The following is a 15,026-nucleotide window of genomic DNA, read 5'->3' as shown; positions in this document are numbered from 1 at the left end:
CTGTAGCGAAAATAGCACGCAAACACACTTTGTATACAACTTTGGAGTCTTATCCTCTTGGTCTTCGTCTGTCTATCTTGTTGTCAGCGGGTGGTAAATGTGTGTGTAGAGGGGATATTAACTGAAAGGGGATGTTGTTTGATAAAGACGTGTTACCAGCAGGTGGGCACTAAGCATACCTCTAAGACAGGAAGTCTAAAGTGCTGCATGCTTCAGTGGCTTCTTTGTTTGTTAAATTTCATACTGTAAAGATGCTGCTGTTTAGGCATGCACACATAATCACACATAGCTCATAATAAGGGCTGATATTTGATGAGGCTCTGGGGAGATTTAAAGTGTTTGTGTTTGAATGTGACTTAAAAAATGTATTTTTTTTTCCAAACTGCAAACACGCCTTTATCTGAGTAGAATAGAAACATTTTGTTTGTAGACATTGCAAAATATTTTATGATGGTAATTTCTGTTTTACTCTCTACACAGCTGGCACTGGGAATGTTCCCCTATCCACAAGTAAGTAGTCACTTTAAATCTGTGAAATGCCGCTTTTACTCCTTTGATGTTGTGTTTTATACTGATTATTAACCATAAATGCATAACTTGTGTGATGGACTGTTTCCTCGTCATTTTGTTTAAATCAGAATCCTGCTCAAATGTAATTGCTCTCTACAGAAGTGGCTTCTCAATCCCATCAAGTCTTAATTAGTACTTTAAGATGGGTTTATCTGGCTAATCCCTTGTTGAGCAGTCTGATTCTGATCACCTCAGGTTACCTGCTGGCTGCACGCCTCATCCGAATGTTTAGAGGCAGCTTCAGGTTTGCTCTACTATATGTGCAAGAACAGCTCCAAAGCTTTGCATTTGTGTTTTTTTTTTATATTTTGCACATTAGCCAAAAATTCCTTTTTTCTCAAAACTATCACCAACATTTTAATATTTAATTATATAATTTGTTTTACGCGGGTTGAATTGATTTTCTGCTTTTGGTCAAACCACTTCTGCATAAGAGTCTGAGGGAGCAGCATGAGAACAGAACCAGTCTGTAATAAAGGCGTTCCAATGTTGGTGTTCTGGCAGTTTAGGTGGCAGTGTAGCTCAGGCGGTAGAGCAGGTCGTCAAACAACCAAAGGGTTGGCGGATAGATCCCCGCTCTCCCCAGCCAGCTGTCCCCCCCCGAGCGCGGCTAGTCGGCAGCTCACCGCTCTCCCCAGGGAATGGGTCAAAATGCAGAGAAGAATTTCCCCACTGTGGGATAAATAAAATATGAGGAAACTTACAATATGCGATATTAATGATCAATATTATGATGACGATATAACTTGCAATACATGAACAAATAGCAAAACAACTAAATACATAATTTCCATTTTACTGCAACAGTTAAATTAAGAGTCAGCATAACTGAAATTATACTCCTAGTGCCCCCTCGTCTACAAAGGAGGCGAACATCTAACATTAAATTGGTCAAATGCCTAAAAGGATTTATTTGACTCGTTAAATACTGCAAGCTGCCATAAGATCATTTTAGCGTATTTAAGGTTACCATTTATTGCAAATTTCACCGTCTTTTGCGATATGCATATAATACAGCTTCATAAAATTGCGATAACGATTAATTTGGGATTTATTTTGCAGGCCTACTCATAGTTACGTTGCTCTTTTTAGTTCTCATAAGAGCTAACAGCGGGGCACAGACTGACCCTTTACTTTTGCTAGCCGTGGCTTTAACTTGACTACTAGATTTAAAGTCCCATCCCAATCATCTTTTGATATTAAATTGATATTAAATGTGTATATAATGTGAGAAATTACATAAAAAATGTGAGAAAATATACAGGCTTTCATAGGGTGTCCTAATTTTTTCACATGACTGTACATCACATATACTAGCCTAAACACCCAACTCACGATTTTCACTTTATTTTATTTTTAATGTTCACTCTTTTATGTCAAAGCCAAGATAAATTAAGGACGGTTGGGTCATTTTGAAAATTAAAAGTAGTGCTTCCATGTTTCTATTACTGATAAACTGTAGTAAAGCATTTGAAATGTAATTTTTCCATTTTCCCCACTTGCCTTTCTTTCAAATAAAACTGATACTTTTTGAATCTACCGGACGTTTGTGTTTTCCTCCGTCATATAGTGTTTCCTGGTCTTCTGTGTTAATTTTGCCAAAACTCCATCTGGCACTGTCGACAGTTCACCTGCAGGCTGTTTCAGAGCTGTTTGGCGAAAGTGTTCGGATCCAGCTCGTCAAGCGCGGCCTACCAAAATCCTCAGGCCCAAGCTGTGGGGTTTTTTTTTTCCATTTGCTTTCACAGCTGTCCATGCAAACCCCCCTGCACCTCTTTACAAATGTAAAACATAGTTTAGAACAGGCTTTGGAAGTTTGAAAAATAAAATGAAAATAAAACTTCATTTTACTTTGTGTCATCTGTTAATTTGTAAAATCAAAACTGGAGGATTTTTTTTTGACACACAAATTCGAAAGACTTCAACGTTGTCAGTATTTTAGGAACATTATTATTGTTACTTCTTTAAGACATTTGTGCTGTGATCTCATTCTTGTGTGTTTGTTTTATTTTCACCTTGCGTTTGTCGTAATTAGAGATGGTCTCTTTAATTCCACTTCAGCACATGTGGAGATTTCTTTGCAGTATCTGTGAAGCGATAATGGAGTTATATGTAGCTTAATCTGAAAGTCTTTGAAGACAAAGGCCTGATGTAATGAGTATACAGCCGCCAGCACTTTTGTTTCTGATGGTTTTCTTCTCTTTTGTTTATATTGATTTTTTTTTTTTTTTAAGCGTTATTTTTCTCTCATATGATTGAATTTCAGGGTGAAACCCAATGTCACTCTTTTCGTTTGCCTTTCTTTCTGGAACTTTATTACACATCACTGCATCTGACAAGAGGGAGAGATGCTTTTTCTATTTTACTGTTTTCTTTTGTTTTTCTCCTGAAGTGATGGAATGTTATAGAGCTCTACTCTACTACTTGATGCTGAAGAGATTAAAAACAAAGTTTTATTCAAAGTTACTATTAGAGAAATTGGTGATGATGACGTGTTCTGCTGTTAGAAATTTTTATTTATTTTGCCACATAAGGCACATCTATTACACTCAAAGGGCCTATATCATGCTTTTCTTAAGCCTTTTCAGAGTAAACTACATTTATATATATGATGATATATTATCTTTGGCCTATATTACCTAGTATTCTTTAATGAAATACTAGTTATTTTGGCAGTTCCTACCTGGAAGTAAGACGACTCGATCTCTGAGGCACCGCCTTTCGCTCCTTGTGGGTGCCGCCCATTTCATGACGTCATCCTGGAGTCGGCCTCGGCTACATGTCTGCGTTTTGCCTACGAAAACAAACAACATCCTGCCTTTGCAAAGATGGATGTGCATATCGTGCACATAAAATAAAAGCATTTTTGCCAATCACTGAGCGCTCAGCGGAGAAAGTGTGTCTTAGCCTCGGGGGGCGGTGCTGATAGTGATGGGGCAACCCACTTTGGGGTTGTTTTGTGAGGAATGAACAAAAAAGTTGATTTTGTGGGTCAGTGGCCTTTAAAGATCCACTCTGCTTAAAATTGGGTTTTTGGTGTTTTTAACATGTTTTTTTATTGCCTTTATTTATGATGAAAGACACATATCAAGTAAATTAAGCTTATAATTGCATTTCTGAATATTTCTTTTTTCAAATCATTGTGAAATTAGAAGCAGAGGAATCAATGCAGTTTGAAAAAGAACTTATTTGTGATGTAGAAAATACGCTGGACAGGCAATAACCTCAGCAACGGGGTGGGAAAGGGGGGTGGGGTTGCTTTGTTCCAAAAGCCCTGCCCACAACTCAGATGAATTTCCAAGGAACTACTGCCGCTCTGCAGAAACTATGTCCCAGGAAATAACTCAGCTTTATTGATTTGGTCTAAAGGGGCATAATTATAATAAAAGACCAAATGGTAACGCTTTTAAAATAACTCCCTAGATGACCAGAGTGGGACTTTCAGATAACTTCGGCCCCACCCATTTGATACAAATACAATTAATGTCCCATAAATTCTTTTTGAAAAATAAAGGGAACCATTTCTTTTTTTTACCTTTTATGGGAGCATCTTTAAAATGTTTAGAAAATGCAGCAACCTTAGAATATGTTAAGATGGTAAAAAAAAAAACGTCAAATCCTTTTACATTTTAAAACAGGTTTTGTGACTTGTGATGTGTTTTCATGCTGAGCTCTGTGTGATAATTTCACGTCACAAGACGAGGTTCACAATTTAGTGGCTCTTCTGGGGGGAAAATGCATCCATTATTTCACACACATAATCGCTTGCAAACACAGACTTATGCATACATTTTAGAGTAAGCAACAAAAAACATTCCGATATTCCTGATGTTAAAGTTGTTCTAAAGTTTAATGTTCACAGAGCTAACTTGTTTCTATCCAGATAATCCTTAAAGACCATCAGCGGACGGGGATTGAATGCTGCTAAGACCAGCAAAGATTGACACTTCCTTTAAATATGTGTTAGAGGCTATCAAGGTGTTTTCATCTTGACTTATTTTTAAAAAGGTTAGTCTCCCTCGATCCAATTTCAACCCATGAACGGCGTTCAATTTTGTTCTAGTAATTATTTCTGAACAAATTAGTTTTCCATAGTTGGTTTTAATGTGTCTGAATCAGGCAAAGCTGGATATAGAGACCATTTAGAAGTCTCTTGGTATTTAAAGACTGTGAAAATCTGTATTTAATTGAGTGAATCAATATGTGCTCTAATGCACATGCAAAAGACCTGGAGAAATTTGCAATCTGTTGAACTAGTTTTTAACCTTCAATCATTTAGCGTTGTTTAAAAAATGAAAGTGTATTATGCTGGTGATTGTAGCACAAAGGGGTAAACAAAATGCTTTAAATGATGTCATGCTATGTTAGGCTTTGTAAGGCAGAGCTGGTGAGGAAAAAAGTAAAAAAAAGGAAAAAAATAGACATAAACTGCCTTGCTTGTGTCTTTATCAGCAAAACAAGTGGTTGCTTCTGTGGCTGTTTAAGACACTTAGACCAGTAAAAGCCATACATTGAGCCATTTGTTGATTGCAAAGTTGCTTCCCCATTGTTGTTAAGTTATTCTGCATCCTCGCACAGCTAAACAACCTGAGGCGCAGGAATAAAGTACTGCTCAGAAAATTATCATCATTGGATCTTTTACGCCATTCGCCACAAACGAGAGGAAGGCCATTAACATTTGTGTGTTTTCATTATGTAAATTGGGTTAGTATATACTGAGAAACTGCCAACAGGAAAGTAATAATTTTCTCGTGGTGATCATAACGTGTCCAAGTCCATTGTCTTGATCTGACACGCTAATTACATACTGCCTTTTGTCTCTTTTTTTTTCTTTCTTGCCCTACAGATTCAGAAAAATCAAGGATCCTTAATAGTAAGTTTTGTTACAGTGGAACAAAAGAAAAGATTTTCCTGCTCTGTCAATGGTCTGTTGCTTATGTTGTCAGCCTGCACTTAAATTAATGTGAAATTGACAAAATAAAACATGCCCACAATGCTGATATTATGTTAACTACCATTATCAAGTTATAAGCTGAATGCCGGCTTTGCCTAAACTTGCTAGATTTGCAAATAATCTTTAAAAAAAAATTAAATCATCTTTTTTTTAGTGATAACAATTTAGGCTTTAAAGCATAAAAATCAGTTATTTCTTTATATTTTACAGTACAACTATAATATTTCATTGTTTTATTTGTACTTTAGAAACTAGTGTTGCAAGCAAATATGAAGGGTGCCGCAGTTCTCTGTTTAAAACTGCCTGTTACACTGTTGAACCGAATCATAGGGAAAGTGAATCATTGCATCCCTACTGCATACATTTGCTTGTGTTTACGTTGAAAGTGTCAAACAAAGATGTAGTTCTAAATTTGTATTACATGACACCAGACAAAGCAAACGGCAACTGAAAGGTTTTTCGTATTTACTTGTTTATTGGCAAATTAAAACAAGGATATTTGCGGCGTTTGGGATTTTGGTTGTTGTTTTGTAAAACACAAATCATATATCGAACTGACACAAAACCGTGACCCAAATATCAAGGTCTGAATCAAATTTTGGCGCCATGCAGCAGCAGTGAGCTTTCTAAGGATTTTGTTAACTGGAAAAACTATCAAGGCAACATATCTTCAGGAGGTTTTTTGTTGTTGTTGTTGATTGTGTTTGATGATTCTGTCATCCGATCTTATCCTTGTAATCTAGCTAAATCTTACTGTATTTTATTAGGTAAAATCCCATAAAGTGTTTTCAATCATTCATGTATGGGGGAGCAGAGAAAAACTACAATGTTCAATTGAAAATAATGTTTTTTTCTCTTTCTTTTTCATGCTGCCAACTCTTCCTCAGCCTCTCCAGTTACTGCAATGCATCGTTGATGAGGTGAGTCGACGTCTTATGTGCTTTTGCATCTAAAGTCAGTCTTAATAGCCCGGAAAGCTTATATTTTGTTTCCTAATGAAGCAAACCACTGAGGCGGCTTTGCTCCCCATTCACTCAACCCTTTGCCCTACGCAACCGCCTCAGGCAATACACATATGTACATTACCGTTGAGGTTTGTCTTGTCGTCAGTGGTAATACACGAGGAAGAGGAAATCTTAACAGCCAAAATGTGTTTTATCCTCCACTTAATTTTATCTTTTTTGTTTAATTTTTAACTATTAGGATTGGGGTAAATCGATGTGTAATGAGATTAACAATCTCTGAGTTTGTTGTTTTGTTTTTATTGAAATACACACATACTAATAAACACATCAGGACATTTTTCCCTTAGGTTTTTATATATATGTCTTCAGAACAGCTATAATCTGTAGTAACATAAATAATGGTCTGCATTCCCTCATTATTATAAGATATAAGATTATTATAAGATTTTATTAACATTTTCTTTCCAATGTGGCGACTTAAGTCCAGATATATTGGTGTTTACACACAAATATACGCATACTTTGTATTTTTTAATTACAAACAGCAATCACAGCCTTTGTCGTTTCTTGTTTTTCCTAAGGGTTTCTGTCAAAGTCTTTAAAATAACCAAAATGCCACTGTCACAACCAAAGCAGTGCCCTGCCGTCAGCCGTATTGCACTTTAAACATACAGTGTCACGTTTCCCTAACTGCTATAGATTGGCTACAATTAATAATTAAATTCTTTTAGCCATAATAGATTGACCCGGGCTGAGCGACCCATTAGTCAGCTAGATTTATCAATCATTTAAATTATTTTTCCAATGCCCTTTACGACGTTCCCTAGAGGCAAGAGAAAACTGTTTTATCGCTGATGGTGAAATAATGCTGCACTTTTTTTAACTCCGCTGATGGTTTCAGTGAAGAGACAAACTCTGCTGAAGAGGATCTAAGGAAATACTAAAAAAAAAAAAATTATTTGGAAAACCAAAAAGAAACAGCTTCACCACAGTTTTTTTAATCAAGAAAAATAATTACAAAGCTTTAGTTTTAGTTCGTTTTAAAACAGCAAATGCAATTTTATTTTGCAGAAAACAAAATAATTTGAACCAAGAACTTCTTTTACATTAATAAAGTTCAACTGTTAGCATCTTTGATTTGTGTTTCCACTATTATTAATTTGGGTCCACAGATTTGTTGGTAGATATACATGGAGAACCAAATTCAACCTGTTTAGCCAAAGTCTCAAATGTATTCCACCTGTTTGTTGAATGCCTTCTGTCATCTTTGATCCATATCTTTCATTTGTTGAATAGCTTGTGGCGCCTCAAAGAAAGAACTACTCTCTTTTCAAGCCTGTAATTACTGATCTAATTCCGCCAAATAATTGCTTCATGCCAATGACATGTATATTTACTTGTACCCTCGTAGCCTTGTAATGTGTATGCTGTCTCATGGTGGAGCGCATTGACAACCCCAGGAATAATTTAAACAGACTCGTCACTTTCATCAGCTCGCTTGTCTTTTGTCTCATCCCCTGCTGCGACATCAAAGCAGCAGTGTTTCCCTCAGCTGGAATCATGAATACATGAACAATGCGTGTTTCTGGAGAAAGATAAATGTTGAAATTTGAGCAAAGTACAGACAGGCTTTGCAGATTTCTCCAGAACAAAAAATTGTGTACCCAACACGGTAAATATTGTGGTTTCAGATGTTCTTCGGGGGGGTGTCAGCGCTTATTTCTATAAACTAGTTTGAAGTGTGTTGGTTTTCTCTGTCCAAACGGTGTGCCTGTTGAGGCTTTTAATGTGCAGTACTCAAGGGCAGTTGTTTGTGGATGCAGGTTTATCTACGCGCAATGATATATTGCTCATCCAAGCGGTGGCAGCACTGGAAAGTGCAATGAGATTAAAAGGAAGCCATTCCTTTGTTAATTTAAATAGGTTCATGCATCATGCTTTGCCGTACCAAGCAGCAAGAAATAGAGAACGCTGCCCAGAGGTGTTTTTAATTTCCACAGCAAAGCCTCACTCCTACATAAATCCTTTGCATTTGTAGGAATTGATGATAGAGAAGACGTTATTATTTCTTTTACATGTTTTTTTTTACACCTACTCATGTTATCTGATAAATACATGTTTAGATTCAATGAAAATTGTGTTTGTGGTATTTTCAACATGTTCTTGTGGCATTGTTCTGATTGAGGACATATATATACATACAGTATATATGTAAATTAAGCTAAAAAATACATTTATGAGTATTTCTTTTTTTTAATCATTTTGAATCAAGAGCAGACAAAAAGAAGCAGTTTGAAAAATAGCTTATAGTGACGTCGAAAATACAATGGGCGAGCTACAAGCACCCTGCTCTGAGCTCTCAGCAACTTGGAGAGGAAGGTGGGGCGGGGTTTCTCTGCTAACAGCCCTGCCCACAACTCAGAGGTGACTTTCTAATGAGCTAGTGCCGCTCTGCAGAAACTATGTCCTAGAAAACAACACAGGTTTTTTGATTTTGGCTAAAAACGGCATAGTTGTAATTAAAAGACCACTGGGAATGCATTTACAATGGATCAATAAATGATTGCCATGGGTCTTTAAATTTGATGTTTTTGTTTCAAGGTTGTAATCTAGAGTGAAATCCAGGTCCTGCTTTTGTGAATGGTGTTCAAACTTTTCTATAAAAACAGTATTATAACGAAGGAGGTCGGCCTTAGAAATATTAGTTTTGCAAATAGTAAAAAATAGCGACTATGTATAAAAGAACAAGGTCATACCCAGTTACTTTATGATGCACTGGCACAAATATTTGATAGATAATACATTTTTTTTCTGCCATTAACAAAAAACACACACACTCATATTATTTGAAGTGTTTGAAAGAAGCATATATAGGTTCTAAGAGTGTTAAGAATTTGTTCAACAACAGCCACCTCCCTTTGCTCTTTCTGTATTTACATTTTAAGGTCATTTTCACCTTAATTTTATCCCGACTTATCAGGGACGCTAAGCAGATCTAGACTCTTATCTTCTGCAAATTTATTAGGAGTGGTTTATCATTTTCTTTCATTTTGTATTTGATGAAGAACTCTTATATATTATCACAGCCATTCCGAAACTGTAGCCTTTATTCTAATGGATTGACACTCAGTAAGGGATGGCATCACACCAGCTCCTCTGTCCTTTGGTGTCATTACATTTTTCCATTGCTTTTCTTCTGTAAAGCATAATATTGTTGTCTTCACACGAGGTCATCGGTGTTTGGATGACTCCTCAGTTTTGTACTTACTTGTAGTTTTAACATTTGAAACATTTACTTTGGACAGAAATAACAAATCAGAACAGGAGTAAACACGTTTTCACTCTACTGTATATCCTCACACTGGTGTTGAACTAATACGTTTTTACTGGAGGATAATTACTAAAATAAAAATTCTGGGTTATGTTATTACCCACCAATACCTCTGAATTTACAGGCCATCCACCAGGCTCAGTGGAAAACTGCTTAAAACCTCTAGGCCAGGGAAAATGTGCCTGTTGGTGTAATGAACTTTTTTAAATTTTGTTTTTTTATTTTTCCACAGAAAAATACATTTGAGTACAATAATACTAGGGGGCTCTTTTTTTTCAGGACCCTCCAGTGCTTCCTGTTGGAGAGTTCAGTGAAATGTTTGTTCACTTCATCACTCTCTGGTAAGTAGAAAGCTGTAAAAAGATTATTTATTAATGGAAAAACCAATCTTTTCAGACCTTATGTTTGTAAGGTCATGTTCAGACCATAATTTGTTCTTTCTACATGTATGTGCAACCAGCAAACTTGTCTCTGCCAGACTGAGCACTTACAGAGATCACATGCTGCAATTGATATGGATAAACCAAATTATTGTGGAAGAATCAAAGGTATCCGTCTATATAATGGGTTTAAAGTGCATTTACTCCTGTGTGCGAATGCATTGCGGTTGTTCTAGCTATTGGTTTTGATGGTCTGTAATGCTGGTATTGAACAGGAAGCTTTTCTTTCTTACAAAGACGTTTGGCTTTTCTAATGCATTAGGACAGGTGCAGTGTTTACCTGTGCTTGCATCTGATTCATTAGCCACTTGTAACCTTTACAGTTAAGCAAACATAAATCATAGGTAAATATAGTGTGTGTTTAGCAGTGTCAAGTAGACGATCCCAGCTGGTGTTTATCCCTGGTGACTGCTGTATTTACTTAAACAGGGCACCTCTGTAGTGACTGAGGCCCAGGTGCTCTTCTTCTATGCAGTTAGCTCTCTTCTCTGACTTGACAAAGTAGGTTATGGCCCAAAAATTGGCAAAAAATAAAGTGTTTGCTTTTAACTGCATATAATCCCTTGTGCAATACCTTTGAGCAGATTGTGGATGTCCACATGATGGAGGACACGCACACACACATTCAAATATCCCCCATTATCTTGAGTGAATTGAGTGTGCATGTGTACTCAGCCTCTTTTAGTTTCTGTGGCATAATGGATTTTTATGCAGTTTCTTTACATATACTTCTTTACAAATAAAAAGTATGCATAAATGGACCGAAACACCTTCGGCACTTAAAAGAACGTCATTATTGCGCTTATTGTCATTATAATTTTCTTTTTTTTTTCATTCTTGTAGTATGCAACGAAACCCAAAGGAGAGACCTGCACCCAACAACCTAATGGTAAGTTTTGAACAGAATCGACCATTAAATGGTTTTCCAAGGACCTCAAAATATGTTCTGAATGAATTTGTACCGATGGTTTTCATATTCACGCATTCCATTAAAGATTCAATTAAAGAAAATTTGGTGTTAACTTTTTAACATTTGTAATATTCAGTTTTACATCCTTTAGTGATTGAGCTTTATTGGGTCAAGGACCCTAAGATTTGATATTGCTGTGTGGAAATAAAAGGAATGAACTTTATGCCACCAATGAAAAATGTCAGAAATGTCACTTAGAAACCTTGAGGTAGAATTGAGACCCTCTTCATGAGAAAGCCATTTATTCTCTCCAGCCGAAGAGAATTAACCATGCCGAGCTGTGCAGTCAGGTCTTTCTGGTTTACAAAACTATGTTTCATAACCTTGTTTAATTTCTCCAACTGACAAAAGGAAATTATTATAACGAATTTCAATGAGTTACGTACATACATGCCTGTTGTCCGTGTAATGGAAAGAAACCCAGGTCCTCTAGAGTTTCACCATCCTTTTTCTTGTTTGTAATTATTCAACAAATCTCTTTTCACTTTACCCATCTCTTGAATTTGCAAATATTGCCAAATGTCTAATACAAATGTAACTGCAATGTTTTATCTAGCATTTTAACATAACAGTGCTGTATATGTAAATCAACTTCTCTGTCTATGTATCATTGAAAGCATGGCTTGTTTAAGATAGATTTGTCTTTTTCGATAATTTAAATGTGATTCCTAAATTATATTTTTATTACACATAATCATTCAACCATTGAATGAATCTGTTTATTTGAAAGTTGGTGTGGCAAGGGTTTTGCAAATCAGTAGAACCAACTTTAAATAAAAATGTTAATGATAAATGTAGACGTACGTATTAAAAACATAATGAAAAATTTACTTCCAATGTAGTTTGACAAATGTAATACCATGCATTTCTTTTACATCTCGTTTAAAATGGAGGCACCCATAGCCTAGGAGTGCACACCATATAAAACAAAATAACGTTGATTTTAAATAAATATTTTGACACCTGTTATATAATCCACCAAGAAACTATATTTGTGTGCTATAAAGGTTACTTCTTAAAAAGATAGGGCAAAATATATAAGACTTTTAAAGACTTTGGAAATGTCAGTCAACAAAAGAAATGTCTAAAATTTTATTAACATTTCACAGTTTTAGTCTACAAACCAGCGCAATACTTAGAGCTGGGCACAGATTTGTCCTCGCATTGACGACGTGTCCCACTGTGCACTTAACAATTTTCTCACTTCTAGCATTAGCACACAAGACCACCCGTTTACACCAACTGGCTTTTAAGAGATGCAACACACTCTGGATACTGTTTTAGCACCAAGGACAGCAGCTTATGTGTCCACAGAGAGAAAAGGGGGGAGAGTTTGCACCATGGGAACATGGGGCTGGAGAGTGTAAATGCATAGCTGCTAACAGATATTCTGTTCTCAGTCTCACACCTGGAAGGAGGGGTTCAGATGGGCTTTTAAGCTCCTTGTAAAATCTTCTTTTTTTTTTAAAACACCAGCTGGATTTTTTTTCTTCAATTGAACGTTATGGCTGATTAGTGACTAGATAGAGAGGGTGGACGAAATCTATAGTCAAGAAACCTACTGGTTAAAGTTGGGTCAAATTTCAGCCAGTTTTCTTTTCAGGGTTTTTTGCCATCTTGACCAAAAAATAACTTCACTGAATCCTGGCCTTTTTCAAAAATGCAGAGTTGCCAGTAACTGAGTTGAAGATTTGGCTGTTGCTTGCTAATCAAACTACATGCCAAGTATTAAAGAAAAATGTCCTAAAGACTAACTGAATGGCCACCCAAAACACAGGACTCGCTTCGCTCAACCTGAGCAATCTTTCAATACAGATTAGCCCCTCCCCCTGTAACAATAATCTAATCAAAAACACAAACATTTCCCACCTTTTCTTTTTTTCATTCATCTTCTAATCCATTTTATCCCTTTCGGGGTCACAGTGCTGCCAGAGACTATCCTGCCTACTTGTGGCCGAAGGCAGGGGACATCTTGGACAGGTCGCCAGTCTGCCACAGGATTTCCCACCTTTAATATCTCATTTACATCTGATAAAAAATAGAAAATTATGATAAATTAACCTCTAAGTAGTGGGTGGGACTTCTGACGCGTACTCAACCAGTAGTCATTTTCCATTGTCTCTTTGTTCACACTCTCTCTCTACAGCCAATACACAACCCCAGCCTAACATTACTAGTGCCACAAAATGGCAAGAAATATCTGAGATTCCAGCCATACAACATTGAGCCAGATGCCAGCTCAGACAAGGAAAACGATGCATCTATTTGTTTTGCAAGTGTGTGCATCAAAGTGGAGCATAGCAGGGAGGGTGTGCCCAGCTGATCATAGTTTGTACGTAACAACTACAAGCTTTTTGAGATTGCATTTTTTTCATCTGCTCCCTATTCACAATAACTTGATCAAAGTAATACTCATAAATACAATTTTAACCTTAATGGTCTTTATATGTGCCATTGATCATGAGAAAATGCTACAAGAACATGTTAAAACACCAAAAACCCAGTTTTCATTGAAGTGGGTCTTAAACATGTGCATACCCTATGAGCTGAAAGAGCTAGTTTGCTTGTTTCTTTTCTGCATTTTGACCAAAGCTGAACAATAAAGGTCCTAACGAGTCTCATCAGACAAACTCCCAACTGCGCTCAATTCAAATTCATTTCTTGACCATCACCATTTTTACATCTGGCAAAAGCTTTTGTAGGGTTCTCTTAGCATACTTTTTGTACACTCATAAAAATGGAAAAAAGTATGGACTATCCCAGAAGGATAACACTAGCAACCCTGTCTCCCTATACCAACATAGGATTGTAGGGTTAATGTACTTTTGCACCTCAGAATAGAAGAGTTAGAATCTTGAAATCATTTTTTTTCTTTCACTCACATCAGAAAGATTAGAAATATCATGTATTACTATGTATAACTCAAGTATTTTCTCATTGGGTCTGTTGCATTATGTTGTCGTTTTTTGTAATTGTCATCAGTCTTAGCTCAACTACTTATTGATAGATTCTGGCATTCAGTATGTTTCTCTGTTCAGGTTTTGGTCATGTCGTTGCAGATCCTTTAGTGGCACATTTTCTTGTTGTCTTTGTTCTTGTTTCCTTTTCTCCTTTTATCAGTGTCCCACTTTTTTCATTGTAATCCTGAAGCTCCCTTCAAATTTTGACAGTTCTTTTCTATTTTTGACTCGTGCTTTTTCTTCATCCTTCTCGTCTTTCCTGTACACACATTTTTTTTTGTCCTTCTCCAGGCTTTTTAATTTTTTCCTTGCATGATGAACTGAGATATAAGGTCATGGATGCCTGCCTTTGTGGCACCAGCCCTCTGATTGTCTTCCCGTTCTTTCTTTCTCACTGCTCCTTTTCTTCCTACTCCACACTCTACCTCTCCATTTCCCCCCAGCCTCCTGAGTACATTAAAACTCTTTCCCTATTCTATCTGTATGTTAATGCAGCCGCCATCACTCTCCTCCCTGCACTTGCTGCCATGCAGAACAACTGCATTTCCACTAACTTGTTATCTGTGGATTCAAATCTAGAATATCTCAGTAATGTAGACCTATCAAGTAAGGCTGTGCAGACTAGTACTCATAGTTTGCGCTTCAGGTTGGGTGGTGTTATTTCTCAGGACTATTAGTACAGATTTTATTTTTAAATTTCCTGTTATCCAATCTTTTGAATTCTTAAGAGAAAAAGTTTCTGTCCTTTAAGCTCATATGGTTTGGCATACTTTTCCATAGGTAAATCCAAGCAACTTCCTTTTTTCATTGTGCTTAGCCTAAAGACTATCAATACT

The 15,026-nt window shown here is 36.5% G+C and overlaps 1 protein-coding gene across 6 annotated transcripts in view; it reads left to right on the top strand.

Annotated features, from left to right (window-relative positions):
• Positions 1–15,026, top strand: part of map2k5 (mitogen-activated protein kinase kinase 5) — a 57,708-nt gene that overhangs the window by 31,076 nt on the left and 11,606 nt on the right. For 2 of the 6 annotated variants that reach the window (XM_004066963.5, XM_011488200.3), the window contains exons 17-21: positions 481–510; positions 5,417–5,443; positions 6,412–6,444; positions 10,100–10,161; positions 11,104–11,149. In XM_004066963.5, the coding sequence (XP_004067011.1) occupies positions 481–510; positions 5,417–5,443; positions 6,412–6,444; positions 10,100–10,161; positions 11,104–11,149 (198 nt within the window). Of the gene's footprint in view, positions 1–480; positions 511–5,416; positions 5,445–6,393; positions 6,445–10,099; positions 10,162–10,280; positions 10,499–11,103; positions 11,150–15,026 lie in introns of those variants that run through there. The other 4 variants (XR_013654808.1, XR_013654809.1, XM_078944255.1 and 1 more) reach the window with 4 other exon arrangements.

Source organism: Oryzias latipes, chromosome 3 (genome assembly GCF_053564925.1).
Source record: "Oryzias latipes strain Hd-rR chromosome 3, Olatipes_Hd-rR_3.1".
Lineage (NCBI taxonomy): Eukaryota > Metazoa > Chordata > Actinopteri > Beloniformes > Adrianichthyidae > Oryzias > Oryzias latipes.
This window is presented reverse-complemented; position numbering and strand designations above follow the sequence as displayed.